Here is a 23,707-nt window from a genome sequence, read left to right as displayed (position 1 = left end):
AAGAATGCTTTGGCAGAGGCACAATTAAAAGAATTAGATGTTATCTTAATTACTCTTTTAATTGAGAATGATATCATCAGCTGTATGAATCAATGTTGTTAATTTATAAATAAAATATGACAAATCCAATAAACTAATCTGACACATTATTTCTGTTACTTAAATTCAAATGATTAAATACTTCAAATTTTTATGATGATTTATTTTTATTTGTAAATTACAAATCTTATCTTATCTTATAAGTCGATTGAATTACTTTTAATTTCTTAACACGATTAAACATATCTTTTACAAGTCGATTGAATTACTTTTAAAGGTAATTTCTTAACACGATTAAACATATCTTTTTGGTGTAGCGGATTGGTGTAGCGGTTGAAGATCCGTTTCTTCAAATCCTCCAGAAAGTATTAATCATACCCCTCGAGAGACTATTCCTATTGTGACTTTTGTTCCAGATGACTCTGACAATTGGATCGAACAAATAGGAAGAAAAACAATATATGTTTGTTTCTGGTAAAAAATAAAACCCCTACTTTCCCTAATTTTAAGAATAATTTAAAAGGTGATTTTTTTTTTTACACGTTTCTTCATTATGTCATTTAAATGTGAATAAGATATTAAAAGATAATAATATAAATATAAATATTGTTATTTCTTTGTAACAAATGGTACAACTTAATTTACTTTTGACTATTAATATGATTGAGTGTTAGTTTACCATTTTGTTCACATTCGCCCCCAAAACGGATTTAGGATAAAGAGAGTGAATCAGGTAAGAATTTCAAAGTCAAATTCAAATTAAAAATATTCATATTCCATATTAAGTTGGTATATTCGACATATTTTAATTGAGTTTTAAATGGGGGGATAATTTTATTTGCAACGAGTTATAGCAAGACAGGTATATTGATTTTGGTGAAAAAAAGTCTCGAGCATCGTTTCATCCCTGGAAAATACATGCAACTTCAGAACTAAACTCATGTTTTCCAAGAAAGCCATTAGTCACTAGCACCAGGAAATTGTCTATGTAATTTGGCTGTGGTTTGTCCTAAAAAGACAAGACAGTTTACTTTGGAATTTGGATTTATATGTACAATGTTGGTGTTAAAGTTTAAGTTTCTGAACATAGTATTTACATATATGCACAATATTTGACAGCATGCGAAGCAAGTACTTATTGATCAAAGAGAGAATCTGGTTTGAGGGGTCGGGCTGCACGGCGGAACCAGGTGTTGAATGCAGTGACCAAATGAGGACAATCTTCAACGTTTCGGGTTGAAAAGCTGAGGCACCGCTGCAGCAATTCTTGAGCATCGGACATGGGCAACGTGGAGATGATACGTAAGAATGTTTCTTCCAGTTCCAGATACAACGATTTGTTGCTCGGTGAAATTGGGGAAACATTATCTTTGCATACCACTAAAACGGGTAGCCAGTCTTCTACCAGCTTCCTTCTCACCTTAACATACCAAAAAAGTAAGCGTCAATATGCAGCAATCAATTAGAACATCTAATATTGACATATCAAACAATAATATCAGTGAAGAAGGTATGCAATGTGATTAAAATCAATCTCAAATGGAGGGAGACTCATACTTAATGCCAGTGAAATCTTCTAATCAAAATAACAAAGGTGCTGCAGCACTTGGACAAACTTAATTACAGTTCTTTGAGTACTTTCCATACACAATAAAGGCTGACATTTAAGGTCAACACTATGATCATGGTAAAACTCTAACTTTGGTGAAAAAACACCACCAAAAATACGTAAAGAAATACATCCCAGGTTTGTACAGGATAATTTTAAAGGCTTCAAACGTGCCAGAGTGCATTAAAAAGAGAATAATAAAACAGTGAATATCTGACTATTTTGCATTAATTTGCTATTAAGTTATATTATATGTTGCAGCAAAAATGTTCATAGTAAAAATTAAAGCTTAAAATGGTCCATTTAAAAAGCCAGTCTAACAGGCCAAAAATGAACTACCTATTATTACCATTCAATCTAGTTTTACACATCTGGCATTGCAATTAGCAAGTTCGATGATCAAATGCTTCAACCCTCAAGGGGTACTGAATCCCTTTAGAGCAACTCAGCAGCAGCACAATTGGGGGGGCTCCAATAGAATACTTTTTTTCCGATTAAAAAAAGAAATTCTATAGCCAGCATTTCCTACCCAAATATGAGAACTTAGCATCAAATATGCTTTTGGAAGGGAGCGGAGTAAATGAATTCCACATACCAGGTACGAACATAATGTTTCCAATCCCACATTCTCCTCAACTCACGAATTCAACCTTTAAATTTCAACAAAGACAAACAGCACAACATAACAATTTGAAATAACAAAAGTTGAATTGCCCTTATTTCTGCACCTAAGCAATCAGATTCCACACACCACAACATCAACAATTGTTCACCAAAGGCCAGAGTATGTTTGAGTAAACAGCGTAATCAAAGAATAATAAACTCATGAACAAAGGAAAGTGAACACTAAACCTACCTGTCTAGAAGCGAGAATAGTGCCAGCAGAAACAGCATTGGCGAGCCTGCAGGTACATCTAAGAATAACAGCAGGAAGGCCAGGCACAATGTTCCTCCAAGAATCATCACGAAACGCCCTCTGCAAATCTGCGGTGAAACACGCTTGCTCGCTCCATTCCCTCACGGCCACATCCGCAACCCTAAGCTCAATCATTCTTTCCACAAGCCACAGAAGATGTTTCCCATTCGTCGAAGCCTTGTGCAGATTCAGCTTCTGAATGGCCTCCGTTTCGTTGTGATCCCCTCTGAACACTGGACTCGAATAATCCTCCAACGACTCCTTAACCGTCTTCAAGCTTCTAGCGAACGCCTTCTCCAACACTCTCTTCGCCGTCTCCCTCGACGACAAATCCCTCAGTATCTTCCCTACAAATGCCTTCACGAACGCCGTGTTGCCGTAACTGTTCATCGCCGACGAAACCAGACCCTCGAGCATCGCTTCGCACGAGTCCTCTCTCGATGGCGAAACCCTAGCCACGAGCTCCTTCGACTCTTCCTCGCTCAGGAACGGGATTAATCTCACCACTCGCTTCTCTTCCTCCTCCGTCCATGGCACCGCCTCCAGGAAATCCACGCACCAACGCACACACTCCTCGAACAGAAGCTCCAGCGCCACCGGCAACAGATCTAGCGCCGTTGAAGCGCTATCCACCACGGCAGAGAAGTCGTTAGTGTAGAGAAGCTCCAGGACGGTGAGATGAGATTGGATCGAGCCAGTAGCGGGGGGAACACCGAGGTTGAGGAGGAAGCGGTCGCCGTCGGTTGAGGTTGCGTGATCTGATGCTTGGACGTGGCCAATCCACCGGTCGGATAGGAGAGCAGAGAAATATTTGGAGCGACGGAGGATGTCGGAGTGGAGGTAAACGTGGAAGTCGGAATTGGAAACAGAATCAGAGGTGGCGGTGGCGGTGGGGGAGGACTGAAGTGGAGAGGGAGAATCCATGAAGAGGCGGAGGAAGACGTCAGCAGTGACAGCGTCGTTGAAATGGAAAGCTTCATCTGTGGAGGAAGTGGAACGGTCGTCCGCCATGGGCGAGGGACGGTCATCCACCATTGGAGCGGGACGGTCATCAGCCATGGAAGAGGGACGGTGTTGTTGTTGGGAGATTTCGGTTAGGGTTACGTCTGAGACGGAGGAGATGGTGCCGACAGTGGAGGAGGAACGGCGGGCGGCGGTTCGTTGCCGCTTTTTAGGGATTCCGGCGCTGGGAATCATCGGAATGGATTAGAACGAAATGGAGGAAAATACTTTTTTAGAGTTTTTCTTTTTTTAGTGTATTGAGGGAAAAGGAAGGTAATGGATCACGATTGTGCTGGAGAGTGGGGACGGAGGTGAGAAAGAACCCTTTCTGTCCATTTTTTTTTATCATTTTTAAAAAAAATGAAATATATTTTCTTTTTCTTTATTAAGAGAGAGTGGATATGTTTTACTTTTCTTTTCTTTCTTTTTTTTAATAATAACCAGATGAATTTAGTAATTTTTTAATATAATCTTAGATTTTTTATGTACAACATAATTAATTGTCCAGAAATACTACAAGTAATTTCTAAAACACACAAAATGAGTAGGTAATGATAAAATTGTAAATATGCAGAAATTATAAATATTAATTTTTATTATTAATAAAAAATAAAAAAACACCTGTCTAGGATCACCTAGTGAATTCTATTAATCAAAACAATCTTATCCAAAACCATCAGCAGTTAGACGGTATCTCTCATCTCATGAGTTGTTTTCTTTTCTAAGAAATAAAAGAAATGAAACAATCACATGCCGCCACGTCTCAAATCAAGACAAGGATGCTGGGTCCCTTCTCCTTCTGCTTTTCTTTTTTTTTATATTAAAAAAAAGGTACCAGTTGCTTCAAGTAATGCAGGTGTACAAATTAAGACAATGGGTTCGGATAGCATTATAGCCTTTCTTCTAACATGGATTCCGCTACCCTTACCCAATGGGCTTAAAAGATCAAACCAGGCTTCTTGGCTGAACACACAACCTCAAACACTCTATACTCAAGACAGTATTACTAATTACACCGATCTGAATTACTCAACGTACCCCCTTTTCATATACTGAAGAGCTGCATATTGCTACAGTTTAAGCAAAACAAATATTTTGTGTATCGTACCCAGTGGAAGCTGAACGGTTAACATTTAGCATTGTTCGGTCCATCCACTCAGGTCAAAGATCGAACCGCAATTGAACCAGCTTAAGCTATTGTTGGGCCAAGAGTCCAGCAGATGATAAAATAATCAAAGAATATCTAATTAAAGATATTAATAAAGCAGGTTATAAACAACCAGTCAGATTTTCATGTAATCTGTTTATATTTTATTGGGCTTATATCAACTCAAGATCCATGAGGTAAATTATAAATACAAAGTCAAGGCCGAAAGCCAGTTACGTTTTCACTTACACATTATTCACTCTCCCCTACTCTCCAAATATTCAAACAGTGTTAATCAAGCATTGATTGTCTTATTAAGAGTAAATAATCTTCAACCACATGCCTAACTAGAGCGTCGGAGTGCCTTTTGCAGGTACATCCTTCCTCGTCAAGAAGAAGACCGATCGGTCGATGCCAATACCAATCGGCCAATAGCAGGAGTTTTGGAAGCAAGCGAGCTGTTCACCACGTCAACAGGTCAGTCTCTCGGTCCCATACTTTTATACCGAAACATTTTGTATGAATGATTTATTGATATGATATTTTAGGAAAAAAATTATTAATGTTTATGGTATTCGTTCCTTTTCATCAAGTTTACCAAAATTACCAAAAGAAAATTAAAACTATGAAATTTAGCAATAAAACGTATTATTTTGAAAGAAATTATAGTAAAAAAGTATGTGTATTTTTAGTCATGGTATTTTAATTGTCTTTTATTTTCTTTCATTATCACTCTTATTTGTTGTTTAGATATAACACTCTTTTGCAAAACAAGCAATATTTGCATAATCGATATCATGAACAAGAACGGACATAGTGTATTATCAGGGTTGAGAATACGAATTTAGGAACCCAACATTGATAGTATATATAAAAAAAAGTCTTGATAATACTTGGAAGTGACTACTTCTCATGTATTCAAATCTTTCAACAATATACAACAAAAGATCTCGATAAACCTCCACACACATGCAACAAGACCAAACCTTTGTAATGTTGGATTAAGGATGTGATTAACACGTTAAAATACCATTTTAGCAACAAATCATGATTAAGTAATGATTTCACATTTGTTAAAATGAGGGAAGGGTATAGGTCCATCATCACCATTATAAATATGAGTGGTTGGGTAAGAGATGAGTAGTGTTAGATTATTTTGTATGTTTGGAATGAGTCATTGATTCGTGTTTAATGTGACTAGTTGGTTGTTTTGGCCATTTAGAGTTAGTGTTAAACTGTTTTGTATGGTTGGAATGACGTAAATTTTGCAGAAATTTTGTTTAGCAAAATTACATAGATTCGCTCGACGAGCATATACTTGATAAGCAAAGTAAAAAAAAAATTATTGACTTGGTGGTTACTATGTGAGCAAAATCTTGTTAGGTGAGACCAAAATTCAAAGAGTTCACTGACTTGATTGTTGTTGGGCGAGAATATACTCGTTCAACGACTTTTGGGAGAGTTTATGTCTGTAAGTTCCAATGGTTTTCTCACTAAGCAAGTATACTTAGTTGTTGAACGAGCAAATCTGGTGGCTAAGAGAAAGGGCTTTAACTGAGCGAGTAGACCTAATGGCTAAGCGAAAATATCGGAATTTTAACAAATTTTTTATATACCTCTTATTATGTGTTTTGTATGTGATTATGTGAATGTTAAAAACAATAATTGGTTTATAATATGATTGTGAGCATGTATGGTGGTTATTCATGTGATATGATGATGATGACAAGTATGTTATTGATTATGTGCATAGTATCAATGTTTAACGTAATTCCATGAATCTCGTGGTGAGATTCTATGGTGACGTGTAGTAGTGTGTTTTATTAATGTATGGACTCGGTCTTGAAAGTTATTCTGATAATCACTTCATCTCAAGTAAAAAAGAAGAGTTATGTGGTGAGGAGTAATAGGAGGTCATAGTCTATGGTTTGATTATTTGACTATAAATGATAGATGTATTCACCTTGTATAATAGCTTAGGTGGACAGAGTGTTCAACCATTACAAATGCAAAACTTGTCATATTTTTACATCAATATACATATTCGAATGATAAGTCTATATGTTATGATTTGTGTAAATTATTGTTTAAATTGAAAATAAAATTATCATGTATACTCGATTTAATTATTTAATTGTGTGATTGCTTTTTTATAAGAGTTAGTTTATTTTTCTGCTTGTGTTTGTTTGATCTTTTCTTTTGCAATAATTGCTTAATTGTTGAAATGAAATGAGAGGATGATATTTTAATTGAATTTGAATTGGCTAATAGAGAAAATCGTGTTTAGGAAGTTATACAGAGATTATAGCTAGTTTTAATTCTTTATGAATAATTTTCATAGTTTAAATACTTTTTAGTTGTAGAGGTTCTTGTATATAATTTTTGTGTTATGGTTATACTGGAACGAATGTGATGCTCTTATGTTTTACTTTAAGTGAACAGATCTTGTTTATTAATATGTAAAATTCCATAAGAATATAAAAACTATTAAAAATAAAATGTTAAAAGAAAAGTTCATAATTTTTAAATATAAAACGAGTTCTAAATCACGTCTATCCTCGACCAGAAATCCGTGATATTATTTTAATACAACTATCACTATTAATATTTTTCTAAAACACGGAAAGATATGAAAATATATATTTTACGTCATTTTATTAAAAGTTGATCATGATTTTATAAATTATTCAATTCCATAGTTTTTTTTATAACTATTATAATTAAATTTAGTTGAATTTGACCGTTAGCTTAAAAAGGTAAATCTAACCAACTTATGTGAGTTATTTAAAAAAGTTCACTTAATCAGAACTATTTTTATATCCATTGTCTAAGATATCATCATTTCATATATAGAAAATATTACATAGGTATTTTAAAAATAGTTCTTCCATTTTAGTATAAATTTTAGTGACAAAAAAAAACAGTGGTGACAAAATGTTCCATTCTATCTTGTTTTAACCTTAAAAACAAGTATGAAAGAGTTGGCAAACCAATTTTTTAAAGTTATATATATATATATATATATATATATATATATATATATATATATATATATATATATAAACATTTAATTTAGAATTTTTTTTAGATTTAATTGATTAAATAATAAAGCAATATAATAATGTTGTAAAAAATTGTTATAGTATTTATTACTTTACTATCTAATCAATTAAATCTAAAAAAAATTGTAAAATTAAATGTTTATATATATATATATATATTTAAAAATAGAAAATCAATTGTAATTAATTATAAAATAAAATAAAAATGACGAATAGATAAACTGGTCAGTGTTCCAAACCTCTTGCAAAACTAGTTCATTTTGTAACTACTAAAAACATATCACTATATGTGTGTATTTTTTAAAAAATAGTAAAATTATAATTATAAAAGTATATAAATAATTTTTATAATTTTATTATATACAAAATTTATTTATTTTATAGTATTTTTGTTATTGTAGAAATTTATTTTAATTTAAAATGGTTATATTTAAAAAAACAGTTTAAAGATAAAAGTGTAAGATGATTAATTTAATTAAAAAAATACTCGTTAAAAGATAAAATTGCGAAAACATATATACAAGAAATGGATAAATCTCTTAATATAATGGGGATGAATAATAATAATTTTATATTATTTACGAATCAAAATAACTAATATTTTAAAAATCAAAACCAAAATGTTTTATTTTATAGAATTAAACGATTAATTTAAAAAATAGAATAATTTATAAAAATTACACATAAGGAAATAAACACATTCTTTGAACTATAACCATATTTATTTATTTTTTTATCTTTAAATATACTTTAAAAAATCCCACTTTGTACACGTATATTGTGAATATAACCTACTCAATAGAAAATTCCATAATGAACTCTAGCAATGCGAAAATATTCATCAAATCAATAACACTGTAATCATAATACCAAAATAAAAACTAGTATATAATTCACTAAACTAAACACATTTTTAAAAAAGAAAAAAAAAATCAGTCTAGAGAGTAAACTTTATATAAAGTATTTGTTGTAAAAAGCCAATTGTTTTATACCAAATTGTACCATTCTGACAGTGTGGGATAATGAAACATTTAAAGATCGATCTAAAGTTTATACACTCAGAAATTATATTTAAACCTGTATTATAAGTGCTTTTGATTTAATTAATATATTCTATAGTATAAGAAATATTTTAACAAAAGAAATAAAAATCATCTTTGTATTTCGTCATTATTTATTTTAGTTGAAATATTTTTTTATTATTTGGAGAAAAGGGGATTTTTAACTCTTTTATTTATAAATAAAATATTAATGGTCAAGAGAAAAAACTATTTTAAGTTTAGTGATTATTACTTGGAGTCAAAATAGTTCATTATATTTTTTGTTTTTTTTAAGGCTTACAGTTTTTATTGGAACAACGGATATATTTATAATTTTCAATTGAATTTATGTGCATCTAAAGATTCAACAGTTGCATGTAAAACCAATCTAAAATACAAACTAAATAAAATAAACTTTTCATTATTTTTCTTTTTTCCTGTGAGAATCCTTTATCCTCTGTTTTGGAGATTTTTCTACGATTTTGAAATGTCCATTTTAAATTGTTATATATATATATATATATATATATATATATATATATATATATATTATCTTTTGAAATTATCTGTTGTGCTATGACTAATTAGTTATTGAGATATTTGCAAGATTTTGTGTCGCGACAAACAAAGAAGAAAATGATTGGATGTAGCATGATAAGGAGGTTTCAATCTCCCTGAGGTTACAAGTATTACTGTTTCTTATTATCTAACTTAGTTGTTAAGAAAAAAAAATAATGATATATATTTTAACATATTTACGTGTGATTATATTATTAGTCTAAAATGATTTTATAATTAATAAAAATAATCATAAATATTATTATGAATCAATCAATACGTAAATAATATTAAAATGTTGTAATGTATAATCAAACAGATGCAGAAGGAATTGAGAAACCTTGCTCTTTGAATAATTTACCTTGTCGGTAGTTTAGTAGCTAGGATTAGATTTCTTTACATTCTTTTTTTCCAATCAAGAGATGCATAGTTTTTATTGATATTTCATTCCATGTGATAAACTTCCGAAATAGGTAATATTCTACTTATAAGGCTGATCATCATTAAAATATATTAGGATAAAATTATCGTGGTAGTGTAATTTACATCAAAATTATCGAAACAGGCAAAATTTTAATTTTTTATGCATATGAGTAAGTTGTATTTGTATGATTATCTGAACACGATTTCAGAATCTTCAAAGTCAAGTTGTATTGTTAGACTAACACGATTCCTATATGAATGAAAAAAATTGTACGGATCAAATACCATTTTGATTAACCTTAATTTTTTTATTTTTTATTTTATCGAAATTGTGTAGGGTGGGCATGGTATATTTTGACTTGTACTCAAACTCCGTCAACATAACTTTATTTTCAAAAATATATAATTGGGATTAAGTTTAACATAATTATTATGTTCATACAAAATTAACGTAAATCTAATACAACTTACTTTAAGGAGTTTAAAATAATATTTACACTATATGACTTATACATACACATAATATTATAATCTTTTTTTCATTAAAGTAATTTTATTATAGATTATGGATCCGTTTAATAAAAGAAATAGGTTAAAATAATTTTTTCAATCTAGTAACCTGATACAGCCTATCATGTCCAGTTTAGTAGTATGAAAAACTTGTCTAATCTAGTCTGACGGACCAATCTCGCAGGTCAGTTTACCAGTTCAACTAATGTTTGATATAACTCAACTGAGGTTTGTTACAATTCGACCTATGTTTGATATAACTTGGCCTATGTTTGATACAACTTGGTTGATGTCTGATACAACTCACTCAAAATTTGATATAACTTGGTATAAATTTGTTACAATTCAACCAAAGTCTGATATAGTTCGATCGAGGTCTGATACAACCTGACCATAGTCTGATATAGGTCGACCGAAGTTTGATACAACTCGATCGAGTTATGATATAACTCGACTAAAATCTACAATAATTTAAAAGATAATCTCATAATCAACCCAACGCTTGTCATTTATAATTTTCATATAAAAAGTCAAAAATAAAAAAACAAATAAATCAATTTCATCCATTTTTAATAAACCAGATTAAGTTTAAACGAACTGTGGTTTTGTCCCACCCTAAGTATAATACATTTCTCATAATAATCATATTTTAAAAATTTCAAATAAACTCCTTTCTCATAGACATATATTTCAAAATTTATAAATAAACTCTTGCAAATATCATTTTATGAGATTTCACTCAGAATAGTCCTTAATTAATTTATCTTTGTCACTGAATTCCCTTTACCCTGAACAACTTCTTCATAAGAAAACTTTTAAAGAAGAAACAATCTTAAACTAAACATGTGCTCATTGTCACCACATAAATTTTGGTCAACTCCTCTTGAAATTTACTCGACGCGTTGGGCAGTGTTTGGGTGGTCACTGATTGTATTGTTTCAATAGTCAAAATGACAATGATTTTGAGCACAACAATTTGGCACAGTGCACCGAAGCGCGAAATCATTACACTTGCCATGTGTAAAAAAACATTCAAATCTAATAATGTTAATTATAACGATAACAATAACATATCTGATCGGTGATTTTTATTTCTGTTAAATAAAATATTCAGTCCCAAAAATTGTGAAAAGTATTCCAAGTCAAAAGTTGAATAAATTATTCAATAAAGTGCCTAAAAGAATTCAAATTAGTCCGTTGTATCGATAATATAATTTCCCGTTTTACCTTTTCAATTAAAATTCAAACGGGCAACGTTTTACACAGGGTTTGTTGGATCCAATCTAACCATATATAAACTTTGAAGTGAGATATAAGTAATAATCGCGGTTAATGTGTTGCTTTGCAAAGATTAAAACATGTGATGTCTCACGAGTTTCGGATATTACTTAACAGTTATTTTTGTACAACTACTTTAAATACGTAGTTTTATGACATTGACACGTATAATTTTGTACGCTGTCGTTATATATGACTTTCGTGAACAAGTTAATAAAAACTGATAAAACGTTGGCAGTTGCAGTGATTCTGACAAACGTCATATTCCGAAACTAAAATCTTACAGCTTTAGTTAAGAAACGGGGAAAATCCAAAAGCAGGGGTAGTGGAGAAGCATAAATGCTGGTGAAATTAATTGTGAAGCAAGAGAATATTGCATTCATCAGCAAATGGTTTGGTGGTGGTTAGGTTACGTTTGATAATCACGTTCACGTGGAATCACCATCCACTCGTTTTGACATATATAATGGAAGTGATTATGCTCCAAGAGAGTCCTTCGTTAAGCTACAATTCAAAGTCCCACGTATTAAAACAAGGAATAGATTAAAATATCATATTAAATGGCGTTTGTGATAAGAAGATGGAATGGAGCATAGTAGAAAAATGATGCAATAATGAAGCCTCCTAATTACCCAACAGACCCCACCGTCGAACAGTGTTTACTCGAGAGGGTATTTTCAACGCTTTTTTGGATTTCATTCGTTTGTGGTTTGTGGTGAGAGTGAGAGTGAGAGTAACTTAGGAAGAGGATCCAGCACAGAGCAAATGGCATTCTCGTAATCATGACCCCACTCTCTTCCCAGAAAACAACAACCCAACACCTCTTTCGTTTCTTACTTTCGTTTCTGTCTGTTTTTCCCATTTGTATCCGTTGAAACCCCACTTCCACTCTTCTCAACGCCAACACCACTCCCTATTCCCTTACCCTTTTCAATGCTTATTATAGCTTTTTCTTCCCATTTTCAACCATGTCATCGTAGAGCTTTACCCACCCAGCTCTCGTAACAAATAACAACCTTTAACCTTCTCCTCCCACGTTAAGGAAAAGTAAGTAAGTAACACCGATGACTGAGGCCGCCACAACCACGGGTGTCAGCTTGAAGCTTCTCGTCTTGGTGGCTGTTTTGGTCGTCTTCGCGGTGGTGATTCTGGTTCTCGTCTTCTTCCTGTGCTTGCGGGGCGGCCGGAGCTGGAAGCGGCGGAAGTTGGCGGCGAAACTCAGCTCCGGGAGCATCCCTCTGGTGTCGAAGGAGATCATGGTGGTTAAGACCTCGGATCTCACCCCTGCGACGACGAGCGAGATTGGTGACGTGGAGGGTGATCCGAAGAAGGAGGCGGGCATGAAGGTCGAGATTGAAGCGGTGACAGCAGTGACGAAGAGCGAAGTTTCCGGTGGTGGGGCCCACCGCAGCGAGTTGTCGGTGGAGGATCCGAACATAGGGTGGGGTCGGTGGTACAGCATGAAGGAAGTGGAACTCGCCACGCGCGGTTTCGCAGAAGGGAATGTTATTGGGGAAGGTGGGTACGGTGTTGTGTACAGAGGAATTCTGCACGATGCTTCCGTCGTTGCTGTCAAGAATCTTCTAAACAACAAGTATGTCACACACCCACATGTCTAAACTCCGAACTTTATTTTTTATACCTTAATTTTACTTCTCTGTGTCCTTTTTTATGCTTATTCTGCTGCATGTTACTCTATTTTTAGTCTTTCCTTACTCAATTTTTTACAGTCCTCTGTTTCTTTCAACTGAACCTAAAAAACTCTTTCTCTCTAACTTTCTACCTATTCTGTGTCTATGAAATGGTTTCCACTTTTCTTTTGTAACCCAAACTTAATCCTAGCGGATACGTATAGTGCATGACTGCATGTTTGGATAGATATCACTGACGTGATTTTGGAATTCCAATACACATTCTCCAAGTTCAAGACGAAACGAAAAAGAAGAATCTGTTACTTTGAAAATGAGTATACTTTTGACCTTCCTCAATTCCCATTCCAAACGTCCAAACACTGTCTTAGCCTGGGAAATATGCAGTCTGTTTGCTTTGAATTGTCTTCAGAAAAGTGAAGCGAGTTTGGTGGCTGATTGTTTTGCTTTTGAGAAACAATTGTTTACTTTTTTATTTTTCGCGTTGTTTGAGAGAGTTAAAATATTACCACTACTACTACCATGATTACTCATAATTTAAGCGTTCTTAACCTATAATAATAGTCACTTGCCTCTCTTCTACTTGGTTTTTATTTCTAGTGTTATTTTTGGTTGGGTAATAATGTTAGTATGTTACTTTTCTCTTTACTTTTACTTTTTTCTTTATTATCATGTTGTCTGTATATAATTTCTGTTTTACTTTTTTTGAAATACTAGCTTAATCCCCCCAAACTTTAGTTTATTATAGTAATTTTGCAAGTTTATTGATATAGGAAGAATAATTACCTTCTATGTGTTTTGGGATTTCTAAACGCAAATTCAAAGATAACTATCAATTAATATCGGTAACTTATATTTATGGTAAAAATGTTTTAAAGTTAATCACTGTCACCTAAAAATTGAAGTTGTCTTTACCAAAATTCTTGAAACTTCCATCATAAATTAAGAAACAACAATGTGAGAAGGGCTTGTTTCATGATTTCAACTTTAATTTTGTAAAAGATTCAAGTACACTCGTATGTTTTATACTTGCACAATCTTAATGTTGTGCATATAAAAATCTTAAGTTTACTGAAACAATTCGTGTGTTGTTGTATCCTAATTAGGGGTCAAGCAGAGAAGGAGTTTAAGGTAGAGGTTGAAGCTATTGGGAAAGTAAGGCATAAGAATTTGGTTCGTTTGGTGGGATATTGCGCTGAAGGTGCTCGAAGGTATTGCTCTGTTTACATGGCTGCTATTCTTTTGATTCAATGTCATTCAGACCATAGAAGTTCAGAATTCCTATGAATTTTCTTCAGTAACAATTTTACTATCATTCAGGATGCTTGTTTATGAGTATGTTGACAACGGAAACTTAGAACAGTGGCTGCATGGTGATGTAGGACCAGTTAGCCCCTTGACATGGGAGATTCGAATGAGAATTGCTATTGGGACAGCAAAAGGGTGTGTTTAATGTGCTGAAACTCTTTCTGACTAATGCTATCATGCTCTTTAGTTTTATCCTTGATTATGCTATCTTAAACATTCCATCACAACAGTTAAAGTTTCTGCATTTGAAACAGGCTAGCCTATTTGCATGAAGGCTTAGAACCCAAAGTTGTGCACCGGGATATAAAATCCAGTAACATTCTGTTGGATAAAAACTGGAATGCCAAAGTATCAGATTTTGGACTTGCCAAACTCTTAGGATCTGAGAAAACCCATGTGACGACGCGTGTAATGGGAACATTCGGGTGATTTTTTCTTACTGGACAATCTGAGTTGTTTTTCAACTTCCATAAATGGTAATCATCTTATGATTTGTTACTACTAATTTTCTGCAGATATGTTGCACCTGAGTATGCAAGCTCAGGTATGCTTAATGAGCGCAGTGATGTGTATAGCTTTGGAGTTCTACTCATGGAGATAATCACAGGAAGAAGCCCCATTGATTATTCAAGACCACCTGGAGAGGTGCTTCTGGGTTTTGTTCATGTTTTCATCAATATATTACGGACATGTTTGGAGGAAACTTCTCCATAAGCAAAAATTAACTTGAACATGAATTAAAATCATATTTTAAGCTAACAAGAAATCATTTTTACAAGTTAGTCCATGCATAAGTTCATTTTAATCCATAGTTATTTCATTTTTCTATCTTAGAAGTGACTGTCAAGACTTAACATAGTTTTTGTAAATGTGCTTCAGATGAATCTAGTAGATTGGTTCAAGGCAATGGTAGCAAGCCGTCGCAGTGAGGAGCTAGTTGATCCGTTGGTTGAGATTCCACCCTCTCCAAGATCTTTGAAACGAGTTTTACTGATTTGTCTGCGGTGTATAGACTTGGATGTCGTTAAACGACCAAAGATGGGTCAAATTGTTCATATGCTTGAGACAGATGATTTCCCCTTTCGTTCTGTAAGCACCACACTCAGCCACTCTTTCTCAGTTTTTCATCTTCCTTATATCACTAACTTTAACTTGTTGAATAGGAGCTACGCACAGTTAGAGAGAAAGATCCTTTGCCTTCTCACGCTGATGTTTCCATTAAAGTTCCTTATCCACCACCAAAGCATGCAGAAACCGTAGAAAAATCAAGATGGAGATGATTTTTTGTATTGTTGGTCAAGCAACTCATTTGTATTCAGATTTCATGATGTTATGAACAAGTTATATGAATCGCTGTGCATATCTTATACGGTTTAGTTATTTTCTTCGGGTTTCAACCATGCATTTTGTTGTATTGCATTATTGTAAATACGAACTTCACAATCTGTCGATTTTGTTTGTCTGCTTGTGGACACATTCAAGAACCTTAGAGCACGTTTTCAAGAACCTTGAAGCATTGTTTAATCTGATTTTAGGCATAAAACCACTCGTTTGGTCTTTAACGTTGCTTCCCATTTAAACATTCAGCCTGAATCCAATTTTCTCACAGCACCGTAAAATTAAAATGTTAACTTGCAATTATTTATGATACTTCCGACACTATCGACAATGATGACTCTGCTGCTGCCATGTTTGATATGAAACCGAATCTACGAATCAGATGTTTTCCTTAACTTCCACGACGGTCCTACGTACTGCAAGCACGATTCACCGCAAGTTGCTCTTGCAAGTAAAAAAACGGTGTTTCTGATTCATACCAATTATTACCCCTGCATGATGCATGAGTTGTCGGGGCAGGTATTGATCTTCTTTCAGTACTGAACATCATATGCATAATTAGCATAACGCCACCAAAGAGTTGGTACACTTTCGTTAGCTTGTGTTTTGTTCGCATTTTCCTCATACACGCTTCATTGCCTAGATGAGAGAATTGACAGATGCTACCTATATTTGTGCCTCTGGTTCAGGAATTACAACACAGGCCCAATTTGTATTCAACACTTCATTGACAACTTTAAACTTCTTCAAAACTCAAGTTGAAGTAAATAAATCAGGCCATCATTAGCCTCTTGTTTTCAACAAGAAAATCATTCAAAGTTATTATTAGGATAATAATTCATGTCAGGAAAGTTCAAACATTCTTTATGTTTGTAGTGTTCTTTGAAATTTCCGAACACAATATCAAAACATATATTCATATTTTTAAATATTATTTTAATTTCATGGATATTAACATTATCTGTTAAAAATGTTTACTTGCATGATTTTGTTTTCTTCCAGAAATAATTTATTTTTACATTGAATGCTAAAACTTGTTTTGTTAAAAGTTATTTTTTAATAATTTATTAAATGATCAAATAATTAGAAATTATGAAAAGATAAAATTAAAAAAATATATATAGAAAAAAAATAGTACTATAAATATGAGCTATTCTTTAGTAATAGACATATTGAAAACACGTTAGAAAAAAAAACTTTTATTGACCATTAAAATGTGTCTAAGGACACATCAGAAAAAATAATTATTTTTAGAAATATGTGGATCAATTTGGTTTATAATATAATTTAGATTTTTTGACTTAATTGATATTTAAAGATTGATATGTAAATTTTAAATTTGAGAAACTAACAATGTTATTTAAGAACTAAAATAATACTTTATTAGATATTAAATGTTAGAGTTGAAATATATTATTTAAGAAAATAATATATATTTATTAATAATATAAATTATGTACACTCTCATATAAAAATTTGTATCTCTAAAGAATTATTTTACTTTTTCATTCATTTGTTTTTTCTTTAAATTGATTTACCATAGAATTGAATTTATTAATAATTCAAAACATAAAAAGGAGAAAGTAATATGAAAGTTAGCAGTTTAAATATAACTTATTTTTTAGTAATTTATTAAATGATAGAAATTATAGAAGAAAAATTAAGAATGAAAAAAAAATGTATAAAAAGAATTAAAGCATAAGTTATTATTTGATAATAGATACAATGAAAACAAATTAATTTTTTTAATAATGCTTAAAATGTATTGTTAGCTTCTAATTTTTCTATATTGAAATTAGAATCTTTGCAATATTATAATTTTCAATAAATTTCACTAGTTAATGATAGAAATGGGAAGTGTTTGAAAGCAGAACCAATTTGCTTTCATTCACTTTTACTTATCTAATTATCTAAAAGAATTGGACTAAAGAAAATGACACGTGGGGGCAATAATTCCCTCCTTTAATTTTATCCCTCTCATTTCCCATAATTATATATTTTAGTTTTTCTTTTTAAAAAGGTTAACGGTTCAAGCATCATCTTCATAGGGTGCTATCAGATCTGTGCCATTTCTTCCAACCGCAGAGGCATGGACGAGAAGCTCATACAGCGGTTAGAATCGGCGGTGTCGCGCTTAGAGTCGCTCTCCTCCGGATTCCACCCATCGGCCTCGCCGGCCAGCGCCGCCGACGATGTGGCGCGCGATCCGTCCGTCGTTGCGTTCGCCGATCTGATCGACCAGCACGTCGCTAGGTTTTCCCGCGCTGCGGAGGTAATCGGAGGACAGGTCTTGGATGTGTCGAAACTTGTGCAGGAAGCTTTCAATGTTCAGAAAGAACTTTTGGTTGAGCTCAAACAAACACAGGTTCGTCATTGCTCTATCGTTTTTTTGCGTGTCGCGAGGATTGTTTGTTTTGGCGCGGGATTGAAGAATTTGTGTGTTTGCATCGTGTGTGATAATATTGTCATGTCCAAAAAATAGTGAGAATATTGATGGAATAGAGTCTGATACCGATTGAACAAAATGTGGTGGCATTCTCTGTGTGGTTTTTTATGGGAGTCTTGCGTATGTTTTTAAATATAAATCTCTGGTGGTTGTTGTGGATTCGATGCTTGTTTTACCTGTCATGTTTGACAAATGTTGAAGGTTCCATGTTCCGTGGGGTATTTGAGTATACAATTGCTTGTAAAGCGAAATTCAGAAGCAATTGCTCATGCAATAAGAGGTTTACCGCCAAGAGAGATCGAATTTAGTTTGTAGAGAAGGGAGTGCATACAGTTGCTCGTGCTGTGATGTTTTAGTTTTTTGGACTGTATGTCACCTGTATTTGCAAATGCTGAGTTAGCATCTCTCGTCATCATTTACTGTGCAGAAGCCTGACCTTGCTGGGTTGGGGTCATTTCTCAAACCATTGAATGAAGTGATCACGAAAGCTGCCAAATTGACAGAGGGAAGGAGATCTGATTTTTTTAATCACTTGAAGGCTGCTGCTGACAGTCTCTCAGCTCTAGCATGGATTGCATATACAGGGAAGGATTGTGGTAAGTGATAAATGATTCTTTTGTTGGATGAATATTTATCCTTCAGTGTCTTATGTTTCTTCTGTTTTTTCAAGGCATGAGTATGCCAATTGCGCATGTGGAAGAAAGTTGGCAAATGGCTGAGTTTTACTGCAACAAGGTATTCTTGATACCTGTCAGAATCTTATTAACTTGTCTTGCATATAAAGAAGTCCCCGTTAGTGATCTTCCCTGACAATTTTAGTAATTTGTAGTATATCCTTCCATTTAAAAAGTTTCATTTTTACTTTGAAATCAAATGTATAGGTGTAGTCACTCGCTGCGTTACGTAAGCTTTATGGATGAGAAAGGAAATAAGTTACGATCAGCAACCTTAATGTTTGTATGCTTAGTCTCAGAAATTTGATTTTAAACGTCTGACTTACCATTTAGTTTTGGTAACAATTACGTATGGAAGGGTGTGTATTAGATCAGGCATTGGCCTATTAGTCTTATTTTGCACTTCCTATCTCATATTGCCTGCTATTTCATGGGTTGAGATAATGATCTTCCCTACTCTTGGTTGTAATATTTAGGTGCTTGTAGAGTACAGAAACAAAGACCCAAATCATGTTGAATGGGCAAAAGCTCTTAAAGAGATGTATCTACCTGGATTGAGAGATTATGTCAAGAGCTTTCATCCTTTGGGCCCTGTTTGGAGTCCAAAAGGAAAAGTATATGCTCCATCAAAAGCTTCTGCTCCTGCTGCACCTGCCGCCCCTCCCCCTCCATCTGCTTCTCTATTTAGTTCTCAATCATCTCAGGCTTCATCTTCTAAACCTAAAGAGGGTATGTCAGCTGTTTTTCAGCAAATCAGTGAAGGAAACGTCACTTCAGGTAGCTTATTCTTGTACATTATTGATTGAGCATTCAGCAGTCAACATCTATGAATTATAAGTTTTATCTAATAGGTTTGAGAAAGGTTACGGCTGATATGAAAACTAAGAATCGCGCCGATAGAACTGGAGTTGTTGGCACTATTGAAAAAGAAAGTCATGCAACTTCACGTGTGCCTTCTAAAGCAGGACCTCCAAAATTTGAACTTCAAATGGGCCGCAAGTAAGTTTATGTGTGTTTGGGTTTTAGTTACTATGTGTATAGAAGTTAATGCCAATAATTTCACTATTCAATCTCCCTAACCGAACCCTACTTATCCTGCCAATGGAGATGGGTTGTTGAAAATCAAATTGAGAAGAAAGATTTGGTCATTGGAGATTGTGATGCAAAACAGTCTGTATATGTTTATGGATGCAAAAACTCTGTTTTGCAGATTCCAGGTAGTTTTTTCATTTCTTTTCCTATTTGGTATCCAACTTATCACTTGGTGAAAATATTGCAAGTAATCACTTCTAAACAATTCGCAGGCAAGGTCAACAATATAACTATTGACAAATGCACAAAGATGGGAGTTGTATTTAAGGTCTGTGAAACATGAGAATTTGATATTTAATAATATTAGAAACGGAATCAATTCATTGAGAGATGAAAATTCATTTTTTTTTTGTCTTAAAATGTAGGATGTTGTTGCAGCATTTGAGATTGTAAACAGTAGTGGGGTTGAGGTTCAATGCCAGGTACCTAGACTTCATTTTCTATTTTTTTCCCTCAATCCATAACGTCTTCCAATGCTGTTGGCGTGTTAGGTTGAATATCATATTATTCTTCCCAGTAAATATCTTAATAGCTGATAGGATGCACATCATAAGAGTTTAAAATTAATACTAAATAAATACTTCATATGTCAAAACTGATTTAGTTATACTTCTTCTCTCTTTTACTAATCATAGGGTGCAGCTCCTACAATTTTAGTGGACAACACTTCTGGCTGCCAGCTATATCTGAGCAAAGACTCTTTACAAACATCCATAACTACAGCAAAGTCAAGCGAGATCAATGTCTTGGTTCCTAGTGCTGAAACCGATGGTGACTGGGTATGTTTTAGTTTTCCTCTTCTATATTTGATGTTTAAAAGTTTGATTCCTCATCATCTGAGCAAAAACTAGTTAAAGAGTTGTATTCCCCCTAATTTCTTGTAGATAATTTATATGTCTTAATAATTGAAAATTAAATACTAGAGTCTGTTTTTATGATTGTTATAGATGCTGTTTACTACAACTTAGAAAATAGCAAGGTGAGGCGGCCAGGCCCAAAAATGCTCTAGTGGGATAGTAGAAAGTGGGATGATTACCAGCTTAAATATTATTATTCGAACTGAATAATTTTTAAATATTTACTCCAAAAAACCAAAATTAAATAATCTCATGATATAGGTCATAGGTTACAATACACAATCACCGTCAAGCTAGGAGCAATAAGAACACATGAATAAAGTTAAAAATTAAAGATGGTGAAAAATAACATAGAATGCAGTAGATGAAAATTAGGGTATGAAGGAAGGAAACAGCTTACACAAAACAAAACTATAGCGTGTGATATTGACTACTTTTAGAAGTTGTTTTTCTCCCACCTCAACTGGACTTGGCGATCTGAATTTGCTTACCTATCCTCACGTTTCACACAGCGATGGATGAATCCGTCTATATTTAGAATCTTATTTAAAAATTGTAAAATTGTTAAACAGCGTGATCTTGGTTAGATATTAGGTGTGGACTAAGTCAAGTGACACCCATATTGTAACGACGTCTTCTGTTTCAGGTGGAGCATTCTTTGCCACAACAATACATTCATGTGTTCAAGGATGGACATTTTGAAACAACACCTGCTTCTCATTCTGGAGGTTAAATTGACTCGCAAGTTGAAGTTTCTATTTATTTTGGAATGCTGTGGGAGTGGCTTCAATTTGTTGTTTCGTTAATTCATTTACAAATACAGTCATATGAATTAGGTTTATGCTAGCGGTTTTTCCATGGGTTTATTGAACCATTGGAATCCTCCATGTGATTTTTGGTTTTGATAGTTTGGTTCTGCTTGAGCATGTTTCTGTCTTAAGTTGCATCATGCAATCGGGTTTTTAGCTTTCAGAGGACCATTACAATTTGAATATCTTGGTTTGTTCTGGTGTCTTGCGTAATTTGAGGATAGAGCAAGGATGATGTACTCGGTTCATTCAGAAAGGTATTTTGTTCTCAGTTTGTAATGAGAAAAGAAGAGTTATGGACGTTCTTGGCTTCTTAAATGCTCGTCATTATCTAAGATATTCAATGTTTCAATTGTTTGAACCATAAATTTGTTGGAGAGAGTCTTAACTAAGAAGATGAAACTCAACAAATTGTTTTTTCTTTTATTATCTTTTTATATAATTTTACCATGATATTTTTATCAACCTTTAATAAGTTATTTTTATCAATTTTAAAGTGCTGTTAGTTTCCTTTTTTTTAACTAGCTTTGATTGGTACATTAATGAATTTTTGTTGTCTGACGAGGATTTAATATAATTCCTGGAACTGAGTTTGAAAACACATACGGAGCTCGTAACGATTTCAAGATGACTTATACGTACGTTTCTAAAGGCAAATAGAAACGAAGTGAAGTTACAAATTCAAGGCTCACAAACTTTTCATTTTTAAGTATATATAAGTGTTGACCTCTTTGACTCTGACTCTTCTTTCATATTCATTAATTAATTCATGACTTGTTTTTTCTTTTCATGTCGGTTATTATTTTTTTTTCTCCATTTTTACATCCCTTGTTTCCTTACACTTTCAAAGTCCACTTAAATTGATACATGAAACAAATTAGATCATTTTTCATTTAGTTTTATTACATTTCATCACTTGCCCATTTGCAATTTTATCCTATCATGTTAAATATGTAATTGCCAGTTATGGTTCAATATCTCATATTTCGTTTTCCTTTTATTTTAAATAAGTGATAATCTACTTTTGTTGTCAGAACATAATATAGTGAGAGAAAAAATTGGAAGAATAATGTAGTCGTTTTGTTGAACGTCAAATATAAATTCCGTTGTATTTGAATTCAATTTTTATAAATAATATATATATATATATATATATATATATATATATATATATATATAAAATTTTTATAAATGTATACTTTTTAAGTAATATAACTTTTATAAATTTATACTTTTTAAGTAATATAATTTATGTATTTATTTTTTATTTTGCGTGTTCTATGATTTATATTTTCATTTTATGATATAATTTAAATTCATCCGATTTGCTTATTATATCAATGTTTCCATTGTTTAAAAGTCTTTAGATTTGGTATTTAAACAAGTCAGTTTGATTAATAGTATTTAAAATTTACTTAAAAATTGAATTGCTCTCTAAGAAATGTCCTTGCGAAAGAAAATATGATGTCTTTTAATAAAACTAATGAATATCACAAAAATTTATGCCAGCTTTTAAGTAAAAAAAATATCTATAATCCTTGTTTGTGTTATTGGTTTTGTATGAGGCAATTATTAATTAATGCTCTAACTGTAAAATTTGCTCAAAGTTTTTTTCACACACTTTATATGCAGTTGCAACATATTTGTATCAATGTCTTAGACATTTTTTTAAAGCGTCTTCTATAATCTTCTTAAGAAAAGTATTTTTTTTTCTTTATGAACATCACAGTTTATTCTTCTTTATTTTTCTTTAGTCTTTTCTTTCTTTTGTAGGAACCTTTTATCTGGTTCGAAGGAGCGTGCTGATTCGAAGCTTTGTGTAAAACCAGCTTAAAACCATAAATCCCGAATATTTTTCCCTCTTTTCGCCTTTGTCCTTCTGTCGAAGAATTTATGTTCTGTTCCTCTTAATGTATATACATGCATACTAAAACATTTCATCTAAAACAT

At 32.9% G+C, this 23,707-nt stretch overlaps 3 protein-coding genes across 3 annotated transcripts; 2 read left to right on the top strand and 1 right to left on the bottom strand.

Annotated features, from left to right (window-relative positions):
* Nucleotides 1–958: 958 nt before the first annotated feature.
* On the bottom strand, nt 959–3,872 carry LOC148201815 (BTB/POZ domain-containing protein At3g50780-like). Its single transcript, XM_088108978.1, has 2 exons — nt 2,505–3,872; nt 959–1,459 (listed from the first exon to the last, which is right to left on the bottom strand). The coding sequence occupies exons 1-2, from the start codon at nt 3,759–3,761 to the stop codon at nt 1,175–1,177; spliced, it is 1,542 nt and encodes a 513-aa protein (XP_087965104.1). The 5' UTR covers nt 3,762–3,872; the 3' UTR covers nt 959–1,174.
* An 8,414-nt stretch (nt 3,873–12,286) lies between these two features.
* LOC124847500 (Protein kinase superfamily protein) lies at nt 12,287–15,992 on the top strand. The gene is made up of 7 exons (XM_047325008.2): nt 12,287–13,178; nt 14,340–14,444; nt 14,554–14,676; nt 14,796–14,966; nt 15,057–15,186; nt 15,421–15,630; nt 15,705–15,992. The coding sequence occupies exons 1-7, from the start codon at nt 12,649–12,651 to the stop codon at nt 15,819–15,821; spliced, it is 1,386 nt and encodes a 461-aa protein (XP_047180964.1). The 5' UTR covers nt 12,287–12,648; the 3' UTR covers nt 15,822–15,992.
* A 1,904-nt stretch (nt 15,993–17,896) lies between these two features.
* Nucleotides 17,897–22,057, top strand: CAP1 (cyclase associated protein 1). Its single transcript, XM_088110412.1, has 10 exons — nt 17,897–18,244; nt 18,753–18,921; nt 18,996–19,060; nt 19,476–19,776; nt 19,851–19,998; nt 20,107–20,216; nt 20,304–20,359; nt 20,457–20,513; nt 20,727–20,870; nt 21,595–22,057. The coding sequence occupies exons 1-10, from the start codon at nt 17,969–17,971 to the stop codon at nt 21,679–21,681; spliced, it is 1,413 nt and encodes a 470-aa protein (XP_087966538.1). The 5' UTR covers nt 17,897–17,968; the 3' UTR covers nt 21,682–22,057.
* Nucleotides 22,058–23,707: the final 1,650 nt, after the last annotated feature.

The sequence above is a fragment of the Vigna umbellata genome, chromosome 3, assembly GCF_029865625.1.
Source record: "Vigna umbellata cultivar VRB3 chromosome 3, Vumbellata_1.0, whole genome shotgun sequence".
NCBI classification, from domain to species: domain Eukaryota; kingdom Viridiplantae; phylum Streptophyta; class Magnoliopsida; order Fabales; family Fabaceae; genus Vigna; species Vigna umbellata.
This window is presented reverse-complemented; position numbering and strand designations above follow the sequence as displayed.

Bases quoted from the DNA above. Each gene is read 5' to 3' on its own strand.
- LOC148201815 (XM_088108978.1), bottom strand. From the start codon at position 3,761: ATGATTCCCAGCGCCGGAATCCCTAAAAAGCGGCAACGAACCGCCGCC. The intron at 1,460-2,504 runs GTAGGTTTAGTG...TGGTATGTTAAG, and splicing joins CTATTCTCGCTTCTAGACAG to GTGAGAAGGAAGCTGGTAGA.
- LOC124847500 (XM_047325008.2), top strand. From the start codon at position 12,649: ATGACTGAGGCCGCCACAACCACGGGTGTCAGCTTGAAGCTTCTCGTC. The intron at 14,967-15,056 runs GTGATTTTTTCT...AATTTTCTGCAG, and splicing joins CGTGTAATGGGAACATTCGG to ATATGTTGCACCTGAGTATG. The intron at 15,631-15,704 runs GTAAGCACCACA...CTTGTTGAATAG, and splicing joins ATGATTTCCCCTTTCGTTCT to GAGCTACGCACAGTTAGAGA.
- CAP1 (XM_088110412.1), top strand. From the start codon at position 17,969: ATGGACGAGAAGCTCATACAGCGGTTAGAATCGGCGGTGTCGCGCTTA. The intron at 18,922-18,995 runs GTAAGTGATAAA...TGTTTTTTCAAG, and splicing joins ATATACAGGGAAGGATTGTG to GCATGAGTATGCCAATTGCG. The intron at 20,217-20,303 runs GTAGTTTTTTCA...AACAATTCGCAG, and splicing joins CTCTGTTTTGCAGATTCCAG to GCAAGGTCAACAATATAACT.